At 40.1% G+C, this 24,987-nt stretch overlaps 1 protein-coding gene across 8 annotated transcripts in view; it reads right to left on the reverse strand.

Annotated features, from left to right (window-relative positions):
* The window catches only part of PARD3 (par-3 family cell polarity regulator), a gene marked incomplete at both ends in the record, with an annotated part of 463,052 nt that overhangs the window by 293,467 nt on the left and 144,598 nt on the right, over positions 1–24,987 (reverse strand). For all 8 annotated transcript variants that reach the window (XM_082015586.1, XM_082015587.1, XM_082015585.1 and 5 more), the window contains one exon: positions 14,992–15,172. In XM_082015586.1, coding sequence (XP_081871712.1) covers positions 14,992–15,172 — 181 coding nt within the window. The remainder of the gene's footprint in view (positions 1–14,991; positions 15,173–24,987) is intronic.

The raw sequence follows: 24,987 nt of genomic DNA on the forward strand, positions 1-24,987 counted from the left end.
CACCCCTTCCTGGCCACAGAAGGCTTGCAATGCGTGTCCCTGCGCACACGTCGTGCTTTAGGAAGCCCTGTGACGCAGCCAGAGAGGACAGAAAGCCACCTTAAAGGTAAATGGCACTTCACCACCCCATTCCTGAGGGGTTTTGAAAAGTTTGTTTCCCTTTTCATTTTGCAACACGACGAAAAGGGAAGACCTGGACATCGCATGCTTCGAATTACGTTCTTGTGGGACTCACCTGGAGGGGACTCAACAAATACAAGCTTAATCTACAAAAATATAGTATTACGTTCTTCAACAAAATATACTTCCGCAGATCTTGCTACCAAGAAAAAACAACCTCCCTGGGCACAAACTGGAGGATAAATGTCTTGCGTGAACATTTATCTTGCATGATAAATGCATGAACAAAACAAAAACAAAAAATTATTGGATCAAAACTCACCCAGCAGCATAAGGCTGAAAAAAATTTCCTACTGATTTACTACATGGCAGTTTGCTTGTCGAGCCTTTCCAAACAGTGATCTAACATTAGTGTGAGGACAGAGAGGGAAAATTGCTGCCTATGTGGCAGGTTTGTTATTGTTCGACAACTCACTAGAAACTTCTAAAAGGAGCATCTCTAATTCCCTGAAATTACTGATAATCGGCCAAGTGAATGGAGAACAATTATGAAGAAAATTGAATGCTTCCAAATGCCAATTTGCTGTACATCCTGAATTAATATTGCATAAGCATTTTTAGTTTCTTGCTGTAGAAGCAAAGGGATAAAAACCTTGCCCACAGGCATTCTTGCACAGCTTTCCTCACAGAATTTTATACCATCATCATTTTTGCATTTTGTAATCATACTTAGCATTTATGTGGTGGCTTACATCTTTAACCTATTTTTCTTTCAAAAAAGAGAAACCTTTAAGGTAAACTGTCTTCTGCATTGAAGGTTCATCAACAAGCAGTCACGCCATAACAGCATGAAGCCCCTAATACAGCCAGAGATATAAACTGATTTTTCCTACCAAATAAGTTTGACCACACTTGAAGCCATTGTTGCAAAACACAGCCTCGGGATTTTTCTGTGGTATAGCTATGCCAGCAGCTGGCCATGAAGTACGGTAAAGAAGAAAACTGGGAAGAAAAGGGCTCAAGACATCCATGTTTTATCTGAGCCAAAACAGATCAATTGCTGTTAAAGGGCCAAGAAAGTATAAAAAGTTAATGCAGAATTTTTATCAGCCCCGGTTTCCCAGGTAGCTGTTCAGCCACCAGCCAGTCCCGTGGGATAACAAGGCCAGCCCAAGCTGTGGTGATGGAACCAGATGCTGTCCGTCTTCCTTGGTGTGCACTAAAAAGAAGCTGAATCAAAAAACAAATGCAAAAAAACCTTTAAAGTGAATTTTCTACTTTTTCTCATTAAAAAAAAGAAAAAAGAACCCAAAAAGCCCGCACTCTCCACCTACAAACAAAACAGAGTATGCATGAATGAGAAACCAGGTTGCTGGAGGGTTTACAGGAGAAAAAGGTATTACAGCAGTATAGCTCGAGAAAGAGAGGTTATGGCACATGGGATGGAAAGGCCACAGAACCGTCTGGAATGGACACCGTAAACAGGGAGACAAGAGTGCAGCTGGAAAAACTGCACCAAAAAAGAAAATGCTAAGAAAACAAATACAGAAGAATGTCAAATGAGAAAAGCACAAGTCCGAGTATGTGAAGACTCATTCGCTACGCACACTGCAGCACTACGGCGAGGCTCCAAAGAAGCCTCATAATTCAAATCCTGAAGACACCCTGTGATCATCCTGTCAAACACCTATATAAGACCAGGTACGCCGTGCAATAATGTCTGCATTTAGTCTTTTAACTTCTGTTGGAAATACAGAAAAATATTGACTTTAATTTCAAGACTTCAGGAGACAGAGAATCCATCAAAGCCCCAGGACTGTAATTTTTAAAGCTCTGCAATTCAGTGAATGTCTTCTACGCCTGAGATGTCCACAGTTTGTGTTTCAGGAAAGGTAATTCAAAATGTCATCATGCACTTACACAAATCTAAGATTACACACAATACCATTTTTCATTTTGTGATTAACACTTGAAAAATAACAAAAGTGTAATCATGTGGGATTATCCTTCCTTTTCATGTCTTGAACTTCTTTTTGCAGTTTCTGGCATGGGCCAGGTCTCAGATTCTACAGATAGTTTTGGAAAGAGAAAGAAAGGGAGAGAGGGAAGGCAGCAGAAACCTACTCACTTCTGTCTCGTAATCGTACATCATTTACATGGCTCCTGGGGTAATTGTTTATACAGCAAAGTAATATCAAGGAAACAGTTATGTATTTTTATTTGTACCCAGGAAGGTAAGCATTCCCTGCCACTAGCTCCTCTTTTTTTTTTTTTTTTCTTCTTCTTTTTTAAATGTCTTTTCTGGTCCATGCTTATTTGTTCTTTAACTCTTCATGCCTTCCTTTTTCCTTTCTCCCTCTGTTTCTGATCACGGGCTGATATGAAGTGGTTGTCTCCTTTCTAAAATTTCCAGGAGGCATCAAGTTAAGCCAGCTGTAGCGGGTTCTCAATCTGGTAGTCAACAAATGGAAACAGAAGTAAGGAGCATCAAGCCACCAGCTAACCTTCTCTCGGGTTAAAGCCTTGTCCCTGTCATACATGCTGAGCATCTCATGTTCTGCAGCTTGATAACTACAGACAGGAGGCACAAAGCACACAAAGCTTTAATCACCAGCCCTACCTTTGACATTTCCTCACTTTTCGTTGTTGAAAATGACCCTTCAGGTGTCTTAAAGTAAATGACAGAAAAAATAGTGAGGAAAAAATCAAGTAAGGAAACAGAACAAACAATTTATATTGCAGTACAAGTGAAAAAAGAAAGAAAATAGTTCTGGCTAAAATGAAACAAATACATTTAATTTGACTGGTCAAGGTGAAAATTAAACTCTGAATTAAGCACATGTATCCATGAGTGAAAATTACCATTCATTTTACTAAAACTATTACTTTAAGATGAAGAACTATTTCCAAGGTAAGATCAAGCAAACACCATATTTTCTTTACGTCACATATGCCACTCTCTTAAGTTAAAAAAAAAAAAAAAGAGGAAAAGTGGAGGGAAAAAAAAAGTACAGCTTTCCTTACAAAAGCCATTACTTTTGATACAGCATAAGATGCATTGGATTTAATTACTTAGTAAACTTACCAAGCATGCGGTCAGTGAAAGGCCTTCCTCCCCCCAGAGCTCTGAAACACTGTTCCCTTTCCAAGGAAATTCTAACTACGTACCAATCTTACCTGCTTTCATACAGAAAATACTAAAAATCTCTTGTCCTAGAACTCAAGATATCTGCCAGATCTGTGAGGCATAAAGTGGAGGAAAACACAACATTGATTCACAAGGGCTCAGTGCCTGTTAAACACAATTGGATTTGCAGAAAAACATTGAAAGCACACATACTCAGAAAATATTTAAAACATCTGGTGAAACCTGGATGAGGGGAGGGGGGGATACAAGCCCACAACATGAGAACAAATTAAAGTACTTCATTAAAAATATTTTTCATCCTTAGTAAAACATTCCGACTTTGAAAAAGAAAAATGGAAATGAATGGAGCAAAATCCAAGCCCTGGGAGAATTCAGAAACTGAAGCCGGCACATGGCACATACAGCACAGCACAAATTGCTCAGTAGGAGTGAAGTTGATGTACTGCCTTGAGGGTTTGAGGAGTAATTTAATATTCAATTCAGCCCGTAATAGGAATCCCATGTAAAGAATTCACATCCACAAAATCATTCTGATAAAATGCAGAATGAAGTAAGACTCCTGGAAGCTTGCTTATATACCAGCAGTCACACCCAGGTAAACAGCGCATAAATACCGGTGTTACAATACTACCCCCAACTCACAGCCACTGAGAACTTTAAGGACATTCTAATATAAAAGCGCAAAGGAGTTTAACACATGCACGCACCGCACTCTCCTTGATCTCATCCCTCTGGGCGTGTACCCGGGCGGCCACGTGCCGCAGCGAGAAGACCGTGGGGTCCGGCCCCGGCCAAGCGCCCGCTGCCCTGAGCGCCGCTCCCCTGCCCACAGCCTGGGGCACGCTCCGGGCACGGCCTTCCCGCTGCCGGCACCCTCCGGGCCGCAACTGCTCACTCCCGGCGCCACCGAGGACACGGCTCAAGCGTGCACATTTTTGGCACTCTCATCTTCCACAGGCTTTCTGGATTTGCCGCCACTGCCACGGACTACTGCACAGATGAACTGCCAGCAGACACACACAAGTTGGGACAAACTCTTAAGCTAACACAAGAAATACGCAGACCAAGCTGTAATGAACAAAAATCCATACATATCTGCAGCTGCAGTTTCACTGAGGCTTTTTCACCCTTCACTTTTTGGGGGCTAGGTTTTTAAGCAGTTCCGTTTTCTCCTCTTGCCCTCCTTTACTGCTTACACATGGCTTCTTTTTCTCCTCCTCCTCCGGCTCCTGGAGACAGCCCTGCTCACCACAGAGCCCGCGCTCTGGCAGAGACCCTCTCCCCGAGCCCTCGGCACCCCTGGTCACTGCCGAAGTGCAAGCTAGAAATGCTCTCTCAGTCCCATGAATAACTGCAAACAGATTTCCCCCTACCCTTAAGGGCCGACAAAGTGAAAATACTTCTTTCACTGTAATGTTACCTTTCCAGCAACATAGCAGAGAGCTATGGGGAAGCAGGATTACGAGAAGACTTTGTCCACTTATGTTTCATTACTTTAAGAGGTGAACTTAAAACAGAGGTAGAAGTAAATCATCTGCATGTACAACACTCATAGAAATATTGCCTACTATGTCAAACTAGAGCCCTAACTGTATTCACTCACTTAATGGATACTTCTCACAGATAAATGTCATGCAGTTCATTTGAACAAGCAGTTCCATAATTTTTTCACCGCGGCACGCCTAGTAAGCCCTTCATTTTTATTTATTTTTCCATGAGTCAAGGGCCCAACCAAAAATTTACATAAAACATGAAGAGACTTCACTATGCAAGACCCTTCAGAAGGAAATCATTGTGAAAGTCAGGCAGTGCTTGACCTAAAATCCTTCTGCCGTCTAATGAAGGTCTTAACATCAGAGCTTAAAATGGGTTGAAATAGAAGAAGCTAACGTCATTTTTGTGTTTGGTGGAGAAAGCTTTCATGCAGAAAACATTTCTGAGGTTTTGGTTTCAAAAAGCCCAAAAGCAGAGAGATCAAAAGAGGACTTGCCAAAATCATGGAAATATTAATTTGTATATCGTATAAGCGCTGGTTGACAAGGCAGGTATGTCTCTTCATTCTCTAACTTATCAGAAACTGGTGGACATAATTTTAGTCTTTTATAATCCACTAAAAATTAGCTGCTAGCTTGGCTTCAACTGTTATTTCATTTAAAACAATATCAGTAGTTGTCACTCACCCTTACTCTCTCCACAAACCTGCAAAGGCATTTACTTTAATAGCCTATGTTTGAAGGATGACTGCTTTCCCCAGCGCCTCATTCAGAGGCTCAAACCAGATTTTACTCTGAAAAAGGCTAACCTGGGACTACCTGCATTCATGACATACTGTCTACAACACAAATATACTTCTTAAGCATAATTATGGCTGTGTAGAAGCTTCCAGGGGCCATGCAAAATTCTCTGTGGGTCAAACTGAGAAGCTGTTGGCTTTGTAAAATGCCACTTAGCCTTTCTCTTCCAAATATACAAATGACCACTTTTAAGGCAACGAAGGCAACATCCTACTTCATTAAAAAAACCAAAAACTTTCAATTAAAAATTTTTCACTTAAAAAAACTTTTACAGTGTGAGGTAAATCACATGCAGAACGGGATCCGCTGGCATCTGTTTCATAATTGTTCACTTCTGTTTCTCTCTCATCACTGGAGATGATGCAGCTAGTCTAGGCCATACTCCATCTCATCCTGAAGTACACTGTAAGACAGTTCAGATGAGCTCACCCTAAAGGTGTCCATTCCTCTCCAGCGATGAGAAACCAGGCTATCTCGAGTATTCAGCTCGGATGCAGATCATGAAGTCTGTTGATACTAACCTCATCCATTGTGTCTGCTTGGAACCAGCTGTTGCCCAGCAATTGCCAAAGGAGTCCAAATTTTACTTCCAGCTGTGAACAGTGCTATACAGAGAGTTGAACCAAATCCAGTCCCTTGGGATAAGGTTTTAAAGGTTGATCAAAGTTTGCTCTGGGAAGCCTTGTGCCCAGCTCAAATGCGCAATTTCCAGAAGCTAACACAATACCTTCGTATTGCTGTCTTTGTACAGTCCTCTATTGTATGCATGCAAGTAGTAGTGCAAATATTTTACCTTAACCTAAGCAACACTACTTGCTTTTGTCTGTAAACCCACATGGTCCCCAACTCCCTTCCCACATATACAATCGCTGCCGGTTTCTATAAATCCCAAAATGTTGACAGAATTAATTACCTAAATCCATAACGGAGGCAAGAAACACAGACCTGGAACACAGCCCGAGTTCACATCCACCTCCAAGCCCAAACAGCCGAGCTCTGGCATCAGCCTGGCTGGCGAAAGCCACCCCAGCGAGGTGGCCGCTGCGCCACAGAGGGGGACCCCATCTGCCCCCGGGGGAGACGAGGGGGCCCTGCCTGCAGACCCGTCGGGGACATCAAGCTGCACTGAGCCCAGCCGAGCCGGCAGGAGCGGTGGGCTCGTGCCTCGTCGCAGCTCCAACTGGGCTTGTCACCGCCACAGCATCCACAGATTGGGGGCCAAAATCTCTGCAGAAAAGCTCTTCTAAATACATATGCTTGATTCTCACCCTAAATGCTTAATCTGCCCCTAACATGAACCCACAGCATTTCTGAAGATGGAGCTCATCTTACTTGCACAATTCATTTAAGATTTACAACAAGGGAAGGGTATCTTTTTAAAAGTACAAAATAAGGCAATAAATTAAAGTTATTTCCCATCCACTCCTTTATTTCTGTATAATCTTTCAGCCCTTTTCAGCGCATGAGAGAGTAAATAAAAAAAAAAAATCTAAAAACCAAGCCTATTCAACTAGCAGCCATCTGTCCCTGTTTCATCCCCCTCAAAAGAACATGTTAAAAGACACAGAATTTAAAGCAACTTTTTCCCAGTAATCACCAAAAGAGGTGGTCTAGCTCCAAAACACATCCCTGTCTGGAAAAAAAAGAGTATGTGAGTTCACGTGCTGCAAATGCAATGAAGAAGGGAGCAAGAAGATCCCTTGTGAATTAAGAACAAAAGCAACCAACAATGCTCTCACTGAAGTACAAGTTCAGCCTAAATAAGGATATACTTTAGGTATAACACATAAATAAAAATAGCCACATGCTTGTTACGGGGCAGGCAGCATTGAACACAGCGTAACGCTGCAGACAGCACGGCACAGAGCCCCCAGCATCACACCACTCCTCACTAGCCCTACAACACCCTTCCCGTAAAATCATCCCACTTAGGACCCAGTGAATAATTAAGCACAGTCGACAAACTCTGCATCCTCTCCTGTTGGCAAATTGTCTGCGAGTAATTTACGTCAGTAGTCCACCCCCTCAGAGACCAACGCTGCTCGCTCAAAGCAAAACACAACCAGGATACCAGTTACTCTCATGGACTGGTGGTTCTGGATATTAAGGATGCCTTGAAGCATACTGTTCATCACATTTCAGAATAAAAACCCATAAATATTGTATGAGGTCTTTAGAAACGTTAGATTTTTTTTTTAAAGTGTATTATGTACACTTGCCTCCATAAAGTAAAACATTTCACAGGGTGGTTGCTTGTACTGTGAAAAAGCATTCCCTACTCATTTCAGGTTCATGCTCCTTGGCCTTCACTGTGCTGCTCCTTGTTTGCTTACAATGAAATAACAAGAAATAGAGGTGTAATCAAGAAATTATCTATAGAAAGAGTTATTACACTTATGGATACATGTGATGACAAACTCTTTCAATAAACAGTTTTATCACAATGTGATTTAACCCACGATGCCACAACACAAGGGATTTGTGCAGCTACTCTGTAATGTTTGATTCAATAAAATGGGAAAATGTTTTTGTATACATAAAAATACAGTTCCCCTTCATTTAATGAAGGGGAAAATAAAACGCAGCACCAGCACCACCACACATGCGTATCGAAACATTCTCGGAATACAGCTGTGATTTCCATAATAGCTTCTTGTTCAAGTGATCATTAAATCTATTTAAGATGTCAAATTTAGACTAATATCCAAACCTGACTTCTTAAACTATTCAAATGCAATACTTCACATCTTCATAACCCTCCCTTATTATCTCCCTTGTACTACATTCTGTAGCTATGGTACAAAATAACACAAGGTATCAGAGACAATACTGTATTTTTATTACTCCCCACTATCAGTACTCAAAGACAGAAGCTCTCACTATATGGAATGACATCTTGAAATGCCCCATGATTGCTTAGGTTTCCTCTAGAGAATCCAGCAAGTTCTAAAATTCTTTTCTTTATTGGTTTCAGGGATTTTTTAATCCTACTAGAAGCTACAGTATTTTGCTTGATGGTATACTGAGAAGATTGAAGATATTAAAGGTTAATTTAGAAACTTAAGCAGTTTAAAATCCATTTGTTTTTACAAACGTGTCACGGCCTCATCAAAACCACATGGTTTTTAAACTGTTCAACAGTCCCAAATTAACAGCAGAGCACTACGCTTGCAGAAAACACCAACTGGAGATCACTCAAGTCAGAACTGTACTGTAGAAAGAACAAATTTAGCCTCATGGAAGAAAGCAGCACCTGGTACTGATTTTTTTATTCAATAACTCCGGCTTTAAAACAATCACATCCTTGATAGAGCTACAGGGATAAATGTGGTAAGAATTCCTGAACGGCAAGAGCACCAGAAGGTGAGGAAACAGACTTTGCTAAATCGTCTCCTCAAACTCCAATGCATGAGAAACCTTCCTCATTCAGCTGCCAACAGCTTGATATAAGCCTCAGTTTGAGGTTCTTTTCGTATTATCCGACACTGTAAAGGAAGCATCTGAGAACCTGACAAGGAAGTCAAAGTGGAAATTGAAGGAAATCTTTTGGAATTTGTTCCTGGAACTGCACTGGAATGACAGGCACCTGAACCAACCTGACCGGCTGGTCACCAGTAAAGGTTCCTGACCAAGGAGACTCACTGTGGACAGCAGATCTGATCCAAAGCTCGGTGGAACTAGTGGAAAACCACCCATTTACTTTAGCAAGCATTGCCTGTCAAGCCATAACCTTTCATTATAAATGTGGATGACTCCTCTACATTTTGTAAGCAGCTATTTAACCCTAGAGATAACTCCATCTGATAAAGCTCCAAACATCTGTTTTTTGATGAATCCACCTTTCTCTTCCTCCCTCTTCTAATCTCTTGCTTCTTTAGTTCTTCGACACTTGAAAATGACTTTATTTCCATATATAAACCTGACTCACAGCTGAATAAGGAGTTGAAGAGATACAAACCAGAATGAAAAAGTTTCTAATGTCCACATGTGGGAAAGAGTACTGAAACCATCATCATTTTTGAAACCAGAACAAATATAAACTCACCTCTGCAGTTCCTTGCCAACATACTAACGTGAAGTGCTCCAATCCTTTAAACAAAGGCACTTAGAAATATTAACAAATTAATTCTCAGAATATGCATTTGGGACTCCAGATAAACACTTGTATCAAATCAGTGAAGTGCCATATTTCAAAACAGCAATTTGAAAGTACTTAAAATTCACACACTTATTTATGCACTCACACCTTTAACTGGTTTGCTTTGTATTGGATTTTTTGAACCCTCAAGTTGTGAAATGCTAAGACAAGACACCCAGATATTTACAGCGGACTCAAGAAGTGGATGACTTGTGGTTACAAAGCACCCTAATGGTTTAGGCAGGAACAGGACAGATCTGCCACCACCAGTCGGTTGCCTTCCTGCCTTACAGCACAGCGCAGGGCAGCGCTCAGCAGGGCACAGAACACACCTCTGAACCATTTCACCAAGAAATGGTGAAAATTGCTTCTTATATGAGGCGTAAAAATGTTCTTTAGGCCTACAGGTTACCAAAAATGGCTTTCCCCAGGAAATGCAAACTGCCCTTCTCTCAGCATATGTGGAGAACAAGAGAAAATTAATACATTTGTAGACTTGGACCCTATCAGTTTTTATCTTTTCTTAACTAACCAGTACTTCCAAGCATCTTACTCTTTTTGCTCTCTTTCAGCTCTCTCCAACTTGTTTACAATTTCACCAAGTCTGGCACCACAGCTGGTCACTCCAGCTTAAGTGTTCCTGCTCACGACTACTTCAGTGAGCCCACAACAGCATTTGCCTTTGATGGAAGAGTGTAATGCCCAGATACACTATAATAATACACTACAATGCCCAGATCCTTCTTGCAGCAGTGTTCCCTAACGCTGCCTTGCAGATTACTTTTTCTTTCTAGATGCAGTGACTGTGCACATCTCACTGATTTCAAAACAGTTTATAAATGTACAATGTGACATACAAAGTGCTTGAAACTCCATCTTAATTTTTATGCAACACCTTATATTCTAGTTCAGATTTATTAAAATACTGAACAGTTTTTAACCTAAAAGAGCCCTTAGGGACTATACTTGATATATCCTACTAATTTGCCGGTGAACCACTAAAAACTGTTCAGAAAGCACAGAGAGATCCACAAATTCAAAGGCAAGCAAGGTCATGAACTTTAATATATCACTGAATTCCCAGTGAAAGTCTGTGTGCATGCTCCTACCTGTGAGGACTAAACTTGTGCTTATTGCAGGGTGAAAGACGCACGCACACAGGGAATCTTACAGCAACAGCCATGCTGCCGGGTAAACAAAGATGTGAGGCTGCAGGAAGTTGTTTGCTCCTCTGCACTTCTAGTAAATCTTCACAGCCAGCTGTGCACTCGCTTCACAATATTCTCATCTAGACCTTTATTTTTTTTCCATAGTCTGCTTCTCTGACCAGAATATGCAACCAATGCCAAGAGTCCGACTAAAATATATGATACAGATCATCTGAGCAAATACATCATTCAAGTCCACCATTTCCAGCTAAACCTCAGTAATGTCTTAAGACTCCTCTGGCCAGCGTTTGGGGGAGATGCTCCCTCTCCAGCCTGTAGGAGAAACTTACAATTACCCCATATGTAATTTTTAAGGAACTGATACACCTACCAAAGATATCTTGAAACCAAAACAAGCAGTCTTGTAAAAGGCACGGTCAGCTGATCTGTGTCACACTGGCACAAACTAGTATAATACTAAACCATGCTGGGATGCTGTTGGTGCATATTTCAATATGAACATCAATTGCTTTTACAAATAATAGCCTCAAGAAGCAAACACTTTAATTTTATTAATTATATTTAGAGTCACAGACTTACATGGTACCTTCAGAGGTTGAACAAGATCTCTGGAGGTCATTTGGTCCAGCCCCTCCACGCAAAACAGAACCAGCTAGACCAGGTTGCCCAGGGCCATGTTCAGTCAAGTTCTGCCCATCTTCAAGGATGGAGCTGCCCCAACTTCTCTGAGCAGCCTGTTTTGCTCGCAAGATGAAAATTGTTTTCCTAATATCTAACTGGCATTCTCCTTTGTTGCAACTTGTGTTTGCTGCTCCTAGCAATAATGCACCCATGTGAGAAGAGCCTGGCTTCATCCTCTCAATACTCTCCCATGCTCTCCCATGAAACAGCTAAAGAAAGAAAGAACGTCTCCAAGTCCCCTTACTCTTCTCTACTTCAGGCTGGGGGTGGGGGGGGGGGGGGGTGGGGGGGGTGGAAATCAGTGCTTTAAACCTCTGTTAATATATTTCTAAATAATGTTATGTATTAAAGATGCTTTTTAACTGTAACTGCTGTAGCATTCTGAGAGACTTGTATACATACAATCACCCCAAGACCAAGAACCAAGATTACCCTTGCTTATTTAACAGAGCTAAATAACTTAAAAGGAAAACTAGACAAAGAGATGACCCTTTTCACAATATCTCATGTAGCTGGAAAGGGATTTTATTTACAGTATTTAAATGCAGTACTGTGAAACAAACAACTTGGTTCACAGGCAGTGCACCCGCTGCTGAACTGTCACTGCCTGACATCCTGTCTTATCTGCCAAATTGCTCATTAGGCTTGGCAATTTTCACCTGCGCCTCCAGTTTATATTTCAGCAGGGAATAAACATCAGTCTGCTTTAACAATCTTCTGCAGTGAGCTTCCACCCTCTTCTCAGAAAGCATGCAGGCACACACAAAAAATGCCTTGTCTACTGTCTGCTCAGAAAAAACCCGCAGCTCAACTGATGAAATACAACAGGAGGAAGTTTAACTTGGGTAACAGAAAAGCAGTAAAAGAGAAAGAGCTAGATAAGAAACATAAATAAATCAACTGCTTGTATGGATGAATCGTGTTTTCACATTGCAAAACAACACAGGAGGTATGGGCCAGCCTCATTTTCGTTTCCACATTTAGACGGGAAGATTCTGCTTGACACAACCCCCTCATGTGCAAAGTACAGGCTGTGTTTGTGCATGGGAAAAGAGGGAATCCAGATGAATATTACTTTTCCAGCTGGACCTGATCTAGCTAACCTTTCCCTTGCTGGGAGAGGAGCGATGGCGTGATCTATAAACAAACAAAAGGGGTAGCGTGGCAACCAGAACAAAGAGGCGAACATCTCAGCGGGCCCTTAAGCCCCAGCCTAACGCGGGGCGCTGCTGCCTCCGAAGGGGGAGCGCGGCGTACCCCGCGGGTGCGGGCGAGCGGTAGCGGGACGGCGCAAAGCTGTGCTTCTGCCGGCGAACTGCTGCGGAACAGAGCCGCGCTCGCGAGCAAAAAGCACCAGAGATGTAAAACAAAATGTCTAAAATGCTATAAACCAATTTTAGACGGAATACTGTTTTTCATTTGCTAGAAGTAAAATATTCACCGCCAACCCTGCAATTAGCTAGAAAATTACAATAATTACAGCAATTTTGTATCCCATCTCCAATCCAATTAATAGATATATGACCTTGTCAACATGTAATAATCAGGATCTGCATCTACCACAAAACTGGATGGGTTTTATTTGCTGAATAGAACTTAACACAGTAAGAAGATAATTATTTGAAATACTGAGAATACCATTTGTATGCTATGCTTCACTTCACAAGTTATAAAGGAAATACAATAGGGATATTATTTCCATTTTCAATGTATATTTAAATGAAATTATTGAAACAGGTATGTTTAATACGGGATAATATTACTGGACTGGGATTCTAAGCCTGTGGTTTGGAACATTTAGAAACAAAATATATCTAATTGTCAACATTAAAAAAAAGGAATTAGCCAGATAGGAGAACATCTCTGATTTGTGATAGCATTTATGACAAATTGTTTCACCCGTTTTATTTTTGCATGCTTTTATAAAAAGTGTCAAAAGAGCTGTAATTCTTACCCAGATTCTTAAAACTCCCCTGCATTTCTATAGACCTTTGTATTGTAGGGTCTCAAAACACTTTTTGGCCATTTTAGCAGTCAGTGAACTGCTAAGTATTCCATGGATTTTCCAGAATGACATCGAAGGTAAGTGCGCTGTCCAATATATCATTGAATTTTACCTGTGCTATATGATTTTGATGCACCAACTTCAATGTACTGTATAATACACCAGATAGTAACACTAAAGAGAGAACGTGTATGTATTTGCCTGCTCTAACCCCCCCCAAGCTGAGAACCGGGGAGGACAGCTTTTTTGCTTATGCATGGAAATGAGATATGCATTTAGCAGTGGCATACCCTAGTGACTGCAAAACAGAAGGGCCCTGAAATTCTAGGGTACTTCTATTTTCTGCCATTAATCCTTTCCCCAATTTAAGTCTAGGTTATAACGAAGCATAGTTATAGCTTGAAAAGATGCACGTTCACATCTATGTAAGCTAATTGTTAAATGTTACTCCATTAGTTTTACAGAAAACACTCTGGTACAAAACTCCTCAAACTTAATAGAGAGTTGTAACTTTTCAATTTGCATTTTACCCAATTACTTAAACATATTTCATCCATGAAAAAAACACCTACAGAAAAGTAATCTCTTGGGAATTACGAATAGTTGTTTAAAATGCTGTATCTGTAGAATATCAAAGGAATGACTGATGCTGACTTCTACCAAGAATTTTCTGGAATGGAGTCACTACTTCAAAAGTTCAGTGAACAAAATGATAGATACTACAAGAAAGAGGAGCACAATGCTTTACCCATTGTCATCTTGTTTGCATGGTGCTTTTAACAACAGTTAAAATTACACAGTAAATTTCCTTCAGCATTTTTCCTTCTTAATAAGATGAAGTATTCAAAGATCCTGCCTGAGCAAGAACTGTGATATGTAACTCCTACTTTGTGGTTTTGCAGCAAATCTTCCCCATTCTGAAGCAAACAAAATAAAGGGATGTTCCTGGCTTTGGTTTCTGTTTTTTGAAGAAGTATATTTCTGCAACACAGTAGATGCACCTATCAGCAGGTGTTTTTAGGGAAAGGTGACAAACATAACCTAGCAACATTGACAGGTTCAGTCAAAAGTGCTCCTATCTTGAACTTCTTTTTACCCTTTTCTTCATTAAATTGAATAAAACTGGCAAACTGAAAATTACACTGTGCAGCAACTGCATTTGGAAACTTTGCTGTGATTTTCACTGTGAGGACGATTTTAAACTGGCAGCACAGAAAGAGCTTATTGCTCCTAAAAGCAGTTTATAAATAATGTATTAAAACAGAAAGATTTGCTTACTTGCATGCAACAAGCGTTTATGCAGTTTCTCAATTTTGATCAGCCTTCGATAAGGACATATAATGAATCATATTCCCAGCAGCAGGAATGGATAACAGCCCTTGGCATCCTCCTAAATTAAGATGAAACACGTTGAGATACTAAGAGCATTTACTTACTAGCACGAAGGACTGAAGGGGTGACCTCAATTTCACTTGTGGCTTGGTAAGGCTGAAAGGCCGATGCTGTGTTGGAGCCAAGCTCACTGCCAAAAATCTCCGGGCTTTGCGTGCCTGTCGAGCTGGCGCTGGTGCCATCACCTCCATGGTGTGGATCTTGCTCATCAAACACAGCTACAAGCTGCGAACGAGAATTGAATCCACTGTTAAAAAAAACCTGCAGCAACATCCAAGTACCATTGTAGATCAGCATTTCATCACTTCTTCCCACCAAAGAGCAAGAAACATCTATCAGCAGAGACTCAGATCAATGCCTAGATCACAACACCATCTGCCCAAGGAAGGCAGACATTAATTGGAAAGTACAAAGGGTCAACAGCTCTGATGGGACACAAAACCCATCACTGTGAGCCACAGCAAATGGCACCAAGTCAGGAAAGAAGGGTTGCACCTTCCCCAGCAAAGCACTTCATCTTACTCAGAAACGCAGAAATCTATCTGAGTGCCAATCGATGCCTGTGCGCTGAAATTTATCCCCTATGTTTTGATACCGCGGTATGCATCATTACTACAGTGATGCAAAGAGCAAAACCACATTTTTATAGAATAAAAACGTACAATAAGAAATTAGTCAATACACGTTGAAAGCTACATGCAAAACACGAAGCCGCCCTAAAGTGTATAATCACTGCAAGTTATCATCTATTAATCTATTCTCTATTAATATGATTTAAGTTGTGGGCTTCCATTGCAAAATTTCTTTTGTCAAATTTTTGGAGATACCTCTGTATTTGTTTGCAATCAACTTCTCCAAGACACGCCTAAGAACTCAAGCCCAATTTGAAACTTAGCCAAGACAGTAATTCAATAAAGATTTAGTAAAACTGTGTTCACCATTGCAAGGGAAATAGGAAAAACATCATGGTGTTTTTCAGTAAAAATGATGATTATTTTTCCACTGTAAATGAATGTTTTTATTTGAAACAAATAATTTATCCCAATTTATCTTCAGTGACGTACTGAAAGAAAAATGGCCAGCTCTTATACACATTTAATTTTAGAACTTAATTTTCAAGATGGGTAAAAAAATGTTATCGATAACAGCATTCTGCAGCCTATAAATTAATCTATAATGTAATATTTGAAAAAAATTTCCAAGAAAGCATTACATTCTTCTGTCCAAATCTTCTGTCCAAATTGGAGCAAATCAACTTAAACCTACACTGATGTCTGCAAATTGTTTGTTTTGTTAGAACAACACTTAAAGCTTCATATAACCTACAGGAATCAGAGAGGTCACCCTCTTTTTTTTTTTTTTCTTTTTTTTTTTTTTTTAAGAGAATTTGACATCATGTCATCCTACAGATTTTAATATTAGTCCCTTTACTCAAATCTAACTTACATAAACATCAGTGAAAAAAACCTGAAAACTGCAACTGTAAGCCCAAGTGGAAACTACTTGGAAATTCAGCCTTTGAAAGTACTTTCATGTATTAACTTTTTTTAACAAGTAGTTTTGAAATTGCAGAGAGTAGCAAACTTCTGCCAAATAATTCTATACCTAATGCAAATTAAGGCTCTGGCATGCAAAAAACAGAAAGAATGAATTGGTAATAGGTAAAAAGTCCATGCTCTCTCCAGTGTTATTTGAAAAGTAGGGAGCAGAAGCTGCAGACAGCTAGAACATGTTTTTAACACACAGTTTATGCTTGAGGAATCTACACACAAAAGAGACGAGACAGCACCTAAAATGTCAGTAGCTCAAGAGTATTGGAAATTTAATCTTCTAACACATTGTGAAATACCAATGCTTATAAAAATTTAAGCGTATTGCTCAAAAGAAGCACACTTTACTCATAACACTTTTACTATCTGTTTTATAACAAGCTAATTACCAATCTCCAGCAACTGAAAATAAATTAATCGAAAAGTGAAGATGTGTAAAATATTGGAACAAAACAAAAATGATTCATTTAAGAATTCTAGGCATGAAATATCAAATCTTTTTCTCCTTTGCATGGTATCTATCAAGATAAATCCCCAAATTACATTCTGTTCTTTTGAGGCTGATTGAAAAACACTACTCAATGCATGCTCCTGCAAGTATTTTATATATATTATATATATGTGTAAAAAGGTACATGCATATAGATCTCTATATATGTATGTTGTACTGGAAGTTGCCTCCAGCTTCTTGCCTATTCCAGACAGTCTACAACCTATGACTTCAGAACATCTCAAAATGAATGCTTCTCATTTCAAGCTTCGCTTTTGATCTTACGTATTTTTGCAGGTATTTGCCATTTTGACAGCATTAAACCATCAAAAGGCTTCAGTTCCCTTAAAAAGCATACCAAGTTGTAACATTTTTGCATACAACATGTGAAGAAACACAAGCCATGTTAGTCTTCTCTAAATCTAATTAGCGTTAGGAATTCAAGTTAGGAAGTTCGTTGTAAAACAGCACTAAAAAGGTACACTCATTCCTCATGATGAGCTAGAAAGTCTGGATGACTTTATGTGAATAAACAGTGCTGGATCTTGATTTCCAGAGCTTGGTATGCCACTCTGTGGATGATGAGCTCACTGGAAACAAGGACAGCCAAAACGTCTTCCATTATATTCTGATATTAAGCATTCATTTCTGATTTCTCCAACACATTTTATTTTAGAATCATAGAATCATTGCGGTTGGAAAAGACCTTTAAGATCATCAAGTCCAACCGTCATCACGGAGAATTCTTTGAGGAAAGGAATTATATGTTTTTGTACCTCTGGAGGCCCTGAAATCACACCTTGACTACAATTTTTGTGGGAAGAAGAAACAAAAAACAGCTAAAGAGACACGTTACAGCTCAGAGGGAAGCCACGTGAGTAGGTCCCTGGACTTACAAAGAACCCTTTGTAGCAGGAATCCAGAGCAATAAACACTGGTCTATGCCAAGGAAACAAACGGCCCGTCAGTGAGCTGCCAGGCATGTTTAAAGGCCAAAGAGTTGTTTTTGAGTTGGCAAAGCATGGAACACAGATTACTAAAACCGCTTTTATCAGGCTTAAAGTCAATGTTAAACCTGTGGTATTTTGATAGACTTCAAGTATCATATTTACAAGGAGACTAGAAAACAAAGATGACTCTTTTCTGGAAACAACAGCATCTTTACTGTAGGGAGACTGCTTCCATGTTGACTTTTTTTTTTTTTTAAATAGAGTAAAATAGACTAGTTCAGTTGGAAGGGGCCTACAATGATCATCTAGTCCAACTGCCTGACCAATTCAGGCCTGACCAACCTGAAGCATATTACTAAGGGCATTGTCCAAATGCCTCTTAAATACTGACAGGCTTGGGGCATCGACCACCACTCTGGGAAGACTGTTGACTGAAATTATCATAACCATACACAGCATCAGTTTTCAAATGGAATAGACTGCATATTCCTTTCCAGAATCATTCTATGATTCTTTCTAATACCTGACATGAGCTGTGCCTCCTGTTCTCTGCCCGTCAGTTTTAGATCTCATCACTTGCAGTGACCTGAGGAACTCATCATACCATCCATTCTTAAGCAGAAGGCATCAGCAGAAGGGCTGAACAAGCCATAACAGTGCACAAAGAAAGAAGGAAATAGCTTAGCTGTTCAATATTAGATCAATATTAGCTCTTTAAAAAAATCTTCTGCCAAAATTCAGCGAAAATTGAAGCCATTTGGCTTGTTTGAATACGTTTTTTTTTCTCAAAAAAAGACAAGCCCAAAGCCAAAGACCAAATATCATATTAACAATAATAATAAATAAAATAATAATATTTCAAGTTATATCCCCCTCCCCCCATTCCATGGCACCTGAACTTGAATGCATCAAAGATGTGAAAATATGGTTAAATAGGTTACAGCAGTTTTAATCACCTGGGGTAACAGGACACTGTTACCAATCACTGAACTAAAAAACTGGAAACGGGAAATAAAATTAAGTAGCAACAAAGGACTTTCTCTTCCCAAAACAAATTTAATAAATGATAGGCTTAATTTAGACTGGCATGTTTACATTCCTAATTATAATATGGCAAAAGCAACAGAAAGGAGGTTTCAATACAGACCCACATTCTTCATCAGTGTAAGCTGGCACACGAAGAATCATCAGTCCGAACAAGATAAGAATTTGGTCCCCAGTGTAAGTGTATACTAGTTTTTCAAGAAAAGTTTCAAATATTCAGTAGCACTTTCAAATATAAAGATAGCAGCTTTGTTTAGATCACAATTTATGGAAAGGTTAATTTCACTTCTGCAATAGAATTAGAGTAAGTCCTCAAAAGGTCAACATGCATTAACTAAAATACTGGCTGACAAAGAAATTGTTCTGCAGCCTCAGCTATCAAAACAGAGTTTTACTGAGACGCCTTTGGCTTTGGGATAGGAGGAAGGCATTCCAGCAGATAACTGCGTTCAGCCCTCTGTACTGCGTCTGCCTGACTTCCCACACCACCATGATGTACAGAATTAATTACACTCCAAGCTTTAGTTCTTTCTGAAAGAAATACCAGGATGAGCTTCTCTATTACTCTGTCTGGGGCTCAACATACCACACTAACCAGGTTATATTTACTTAAATAAATAAAAAGCAAGAAGATTGATTTATTTTAATATTGACACAGCAGCAGCAGTCTGCATTCCAACATTAATTATTACAATTTTCATCTATTCTAAGTTAATTAAAAATTAGTAAACACATATGCAGCCTTAATTAATAGACTAGATTAAGTACTTGAATGTTAATTAACTGGATTAAAAAAACTATTCGCACCAGCAACAGTTGTTTACATTTTCATTAAGTACTAAGACCATATAAAACAATTCATCACTATCAAATGGTGCAATCAGGTCATCTCTCTCCAGTACAAAACCACAAACCAGAAATCCTCCACTTCACAGAAACTCATAAAGCTAGAAACTTTTGCCATATTTTTTCTCCCCACTATGGCAAGTAAGATTGTCAAAAAGATCGACTGAATTTTACATATTCCTAAATGTCCAAAATGTGTTAATTCTTTTGTAACATTTGTTGATGAATCTGATACTGGCTAATATGTAGGCACCGGTAATGATTTCAGACATATTTTAACATCAGTTAGGATTACAGCTGTAGTCTCATGCTAGAAAGACAGCGAGTGATCCTCTGGTTTTTGCATCCTCTGGTTTTCACATCCTCTGCACTTCTCGTCCACTCTTTTTAACACAGAGTGAAGCTGAAATCACTTATCTTTTTTAATGATTAGGAGCCATTTTAAATATCTGGTTTCTTCTCACCAGAAGGACACTTATCAGAATGTCATACAAGGACATTCCCAATTTGTTCCACTGTTCAGTGACCAATTAATTGCTCCGTAGTTGATCTGTTGAGCAACCAGAAGCGTCTCGATTCCCCTGGCTGAACCACGCACTTCCCCTCCTGGCCCATACAACAACTTCCAGATGTGGTCTTCCCTTTCACAGCTGCTATGGTCTTCTGGCATTTATGCCGCACATCTTCTCCTGCAGGATGGCCATTTGTGTACAGAAGTGCCTTTCACACAAGGATTCTGGTTCTCAGTTTATGCTTAATAACTGAACTGAAAATTTTTCACAGGAGTCTTTCATCCTTGAAGAGAGAGATTTTGACAGTCCAAGTAAGATTCTAAAATCTAAATTAGCCTTGTCAATATATCTCCACCTAAAATAGCTATTTCGAGCATTTCCTTTAAAGCCCAGTGCCAGAGGGTTAAGCTCAGCCCTGTCCTGCAGTCCCAATATATAGGTCTCTGTATGCACACACTTTTAGACAGCCACCTGAATTGCTGATATTAAAGGTTTCAATCACTCTCAGGGCATTGCCATACACTTTCAGACATGTGCATCAAGCATCTGGAAAGCGAACATGGAGGAGGCTAGCAGAAATGTAAACACGAGCATCACTGGCATTCTTCTCCTCAGCAAAAAAACTTTTCCAGCCTTCAGCAAGCCTGTAGAGCGCACCCGCAAGCGACCACGGAACTGACTACAGGCTTCTTCTGCAACGCGCACAAGCGAAGTAGACCGCAAGAGAACGTAAGCGGATTTCTATAGCACTTCTTTCAGGCTGGCAATAGCGTGTGTACCCGAAGCAGTCTGCATATTACTCAGTCCATGTTACAATGCAGAACTAAAGAGTACTTGTTTAATAAAGCCCACCTGTAAATTAAATTGCACCTCAGACTCCGATATCCTGAAAATATCCTGAAATACAGTTGCTTGTGGATGAACAGATGAGTATAAGAGGAAAAAGCATAAATTCAGGAAAATAATTAACGAGGGAGGAGCCAATTATTATTTAGATATGAAAGGAACTAAATATGAAATCAATTTGTAGGCTTTCTGATGACTAAAATGACTTTAATAGCCCCATGGCAGACCCAAATACTTATTTCTTCACTGTTCTACATGGCTCATTAAAACCCCATTTAAATGTAACTACTCTTTCAATGAAATGGTAAGAGGCAATACAGAAAAAAAATTGTATTTTCACAAATAATGCACCACTGCCCAAAGACATAAAAAAGGCTCAATTAGCAAAAAGAACAGCATTTAAGAGGTATTGTATGCTCTGTGTGCAACCTGAGTGTCCCCTCAATATTTTTAAAGGAGAAAAATGGCAAGCACAGTTTCAATTATAGACGACATGTAACACAAACAACAAACCTTTATTATTTCAAGAAAATCTTTACCTGTCCTAATTAATAAATTTCAGTCATGAAGCCAGAACTAGATTTTTGTAACAGCTTTTTCAAAGTAATGTAGCCAGAAGGCAGCCAAACAACCGATACTGTCTTAAGAACTTTACTGCATTATTGCTTTTGGAAGAACAAGAAGGACATTTTAAGGGTTACTATTCTGATTCTATTATCAAAATTAACATTTTGTACTATGTCTTCTGCAGATTATACAGAAGCGTAAGCTCATAGAGGATCACAGAGTAACTTGAACTGGAAGGGACCTCTGGAGATCACCTAGTCCAAGCCCCTGTTCAAACCAGGGTCAGTGAGAGGAGGTTGCTCAGGGCCACATCTAGTTGTGTTTTGAATAACCCGGAGGATGGAGACTCCACAACCTCTCTAGGCAACCTCTACCAGTGTTTGAGCACTCCTCGGTGTAAGGGTTTTTTTTCCCCGCCCTGTATCAAGTTGAAACTTCCCTTGTTGCAACTTCAGTCTGTTGCCCCTTGCACTACTCCTGTGCACCTCAGAGAAAAGTCTAGTTCCATCTTCGACATACCCAACAGAGAGCAGCCATAGAGAGAATGCTGTGCCTGAGGCAGCGACACAGCCCTACAGCACCCCTGAAGCCTCCCTTTCCCTGTGATGGTCTCCAGCCCCCTGACTCATCCTGGTGGCCTCTGGCTGGGCCACCATGGTAATATCCTGCTTGTATTGAAGAGGCAAAAATACTCCAGAAGCAGCAAGAAATAGTCACATCTCTCAACCTGCTGGTTACAGGCTTGCTAATGTAGCCGAGGATGGAGCTGGTCATCTTCATCACAAGGGCACACTGTTGGCACGTTCCCTCGGCGTCCACCAGGCCTGCTCCTACCCAGGCAGTGGGCCCCCAGCCCACACCGCCGCGTGAGGGTATTCCAGCCTGGATGCGGGGCCCTGCGTTTGCCTTTGCTGAACATAATCTGCCCCCTCAAAACCCCATGATATAAAATAACCACTGCTGGAAAATTCATCATAGGTCTCGTTGAAAGTAATTCTCAAATCTGCTGACTAAGAAAACACCCTTCACTTTCGAAGCTTAACATAACGTACCAAGTTAAATTATATTTGCAAGATCAGAACTCATCTATTGATTCAAAGGACACTTTCATTCTACAGAGAGTTTAAAAATCTTCTGCTTTCATGATTCTTTAAGTCTAAGAAACGATCCTGAAGTAAATATACAAGCTTTTTATTAAAACATTGCTTTTGATTATTCATTTCCTATAGCACTTTGATCTGAAAAATTCTGGAACCAATATTAAATTGCAATATAAAGTTCTCCCAGTAGGAATTAAATGCAGTTTTAGGTATTTTACTGTAAGTTCCCAGACTATTAAATATATTTAAAATATATTTAAAATTTTAAAATACTTAAAACATATCAGTTTAATATTACATAGATTTAAAAGACTTTTCCTCCCTTCTCCCCTCTACTGCTGAGCAACAGACTAAAAGCAAGCATGATTGTGGCACGCTGGAAAGTAATTTGTGTATATTCTGTCCAAATTGCTCTTTACTCGCCCTCCATGGATAAAGTCAGGCTGAAGTTTAGACCAAGAATTAAGACAATAACTGAGCAGTGTTAAAAGTATTACGAGAGCCGTTAGAGGTAGCTACCACTGAGCTGCCTGTCAGGTTGGCTGGATTTCCTTTTTCATGACCTCAGACTTTGAATATACCAAACATACATCTTCTGCATAACATACTGATGAACAAAACTCCAGCCACCAGCCCACGTGCGCAGCCTGACAGACACAAGTGCGTACAGATCATGCACAAACTGATTATTCTGCAAAGTCCTTCTGATCTGCTCGCCTGATTGAACCTACTGCATGGACACAGCAACTCCAACACCACAGCTGGATCTTGGACTTCATCACCAGCTAATTTCCATGGCCAAAGAAGACATCCACATTTGCCATCTACTACAGCCAGACAACCCAGCAGCCCTGCCTTACTTGGGAAGAAGCCATTGATGGCAGAAAGGGAAGTAGAAGCAGTCTACACTTCATGAAGCTGACAGACATGGGGAGAAGGGCACAGATGCCAGTAGGTGGGTTCCTTTGCGGTAGGGCATACTCACCTGCACCAGCAACAGGTAGAAGCTCCAGTTCCTAACGTTAACTCATACTCCTGAATGCTGAATTTCTGCCGATAACTTTAATCACACTAAGGAAGTCTCCACAAGCAATGTAAATTACCTACTGATCCCAGCCTTCTCAGTGGAGTTAACGACTGAATGCATTAATCAGCACTGGCACCCACAGCTGTTAAGCTAAGCCCTGGCAAAAGAGCGGGCTGTGCCATCGTTGAGTGGTGCAGTTGACACACCTGAGTGACAGGGTGCCATCCAGAAGGACCTGGATAAGCTTGAGGCATGGACCCATGTGAACTTCATGAGGTTCAACAAGGCCAAGAGCAACATCCTGCACCTGGGTTGGGGCAACCCCCAGTATCAGTACAGGCTGGGGGATGAAGGGATTGAGAGCAGCCCTGCTGAGAAGGACTTGGGGGTACTGGTGGGTGAAAAGCTGGACAGGAGCCTCTGTGCTCTTTTGGGCAGTAACAACAGCTGGGGAAAATATCCCTATCCTAAATTAGAAAGTTTTTCAATCATAGGGTTTTTTATCATGGGATTTTTGTAATGGGTTGTTTATTCACCGACTCTTCCTTTGAAAGCATATAGAGTATAAGGCTGCCCTGTTATTTCCTTGAATCCTCAATTTATACAGAAAAGATTTTCTCCAAGAATCCCTTTGTAAAAACAGCCTTCTTGTTTAAGGCTAAGGATATATTCTGCAAAATTACCACAATATATGATTTACGATGGAATCTTCTTAGCTTATTTTGAAAAGAAATAGGAAAAAAATATATCTATCCTGGCTTTAAAGAGGTGTATAAGAAAGCACAGTATCAGAAGAGAGCACGCTATGCTTGGAAAGTAGCACAGACACATCTGAGCACGTGAATAAGCCAGTTTCATCTCCTCCATTTTTGATTCATCAGCACAAATTAATATATATGAACCACACTGAGGATAATGTTGTTAATGTTATTTTTTTGGAAGCAATTTTACATTTTTAGAGTTCAATATAAAAGTCTGCCTCCTTTTCTAGGAGGACAAGGCTCAAAAAGATACCCTGATGGTTCTCTGTGCAGCTGAGTTTGTGGCTATGGGATGACTCTGCAGGTCAGCAGATTTCCATGTCAACAGCATGGACCATACAGGAGTT

This window comes from Phaethon aethereus (genome assembly GCF_964289735.1).
Source record: "Phaethon aethereus genome assembly, chromosome: 2".
Lineage (NCBI taxonomy): Eukaryota > Metazoa > Chordata > Aves > Phaethontiformes > Phaethontidae > Phaethon > Phaethon aethereus.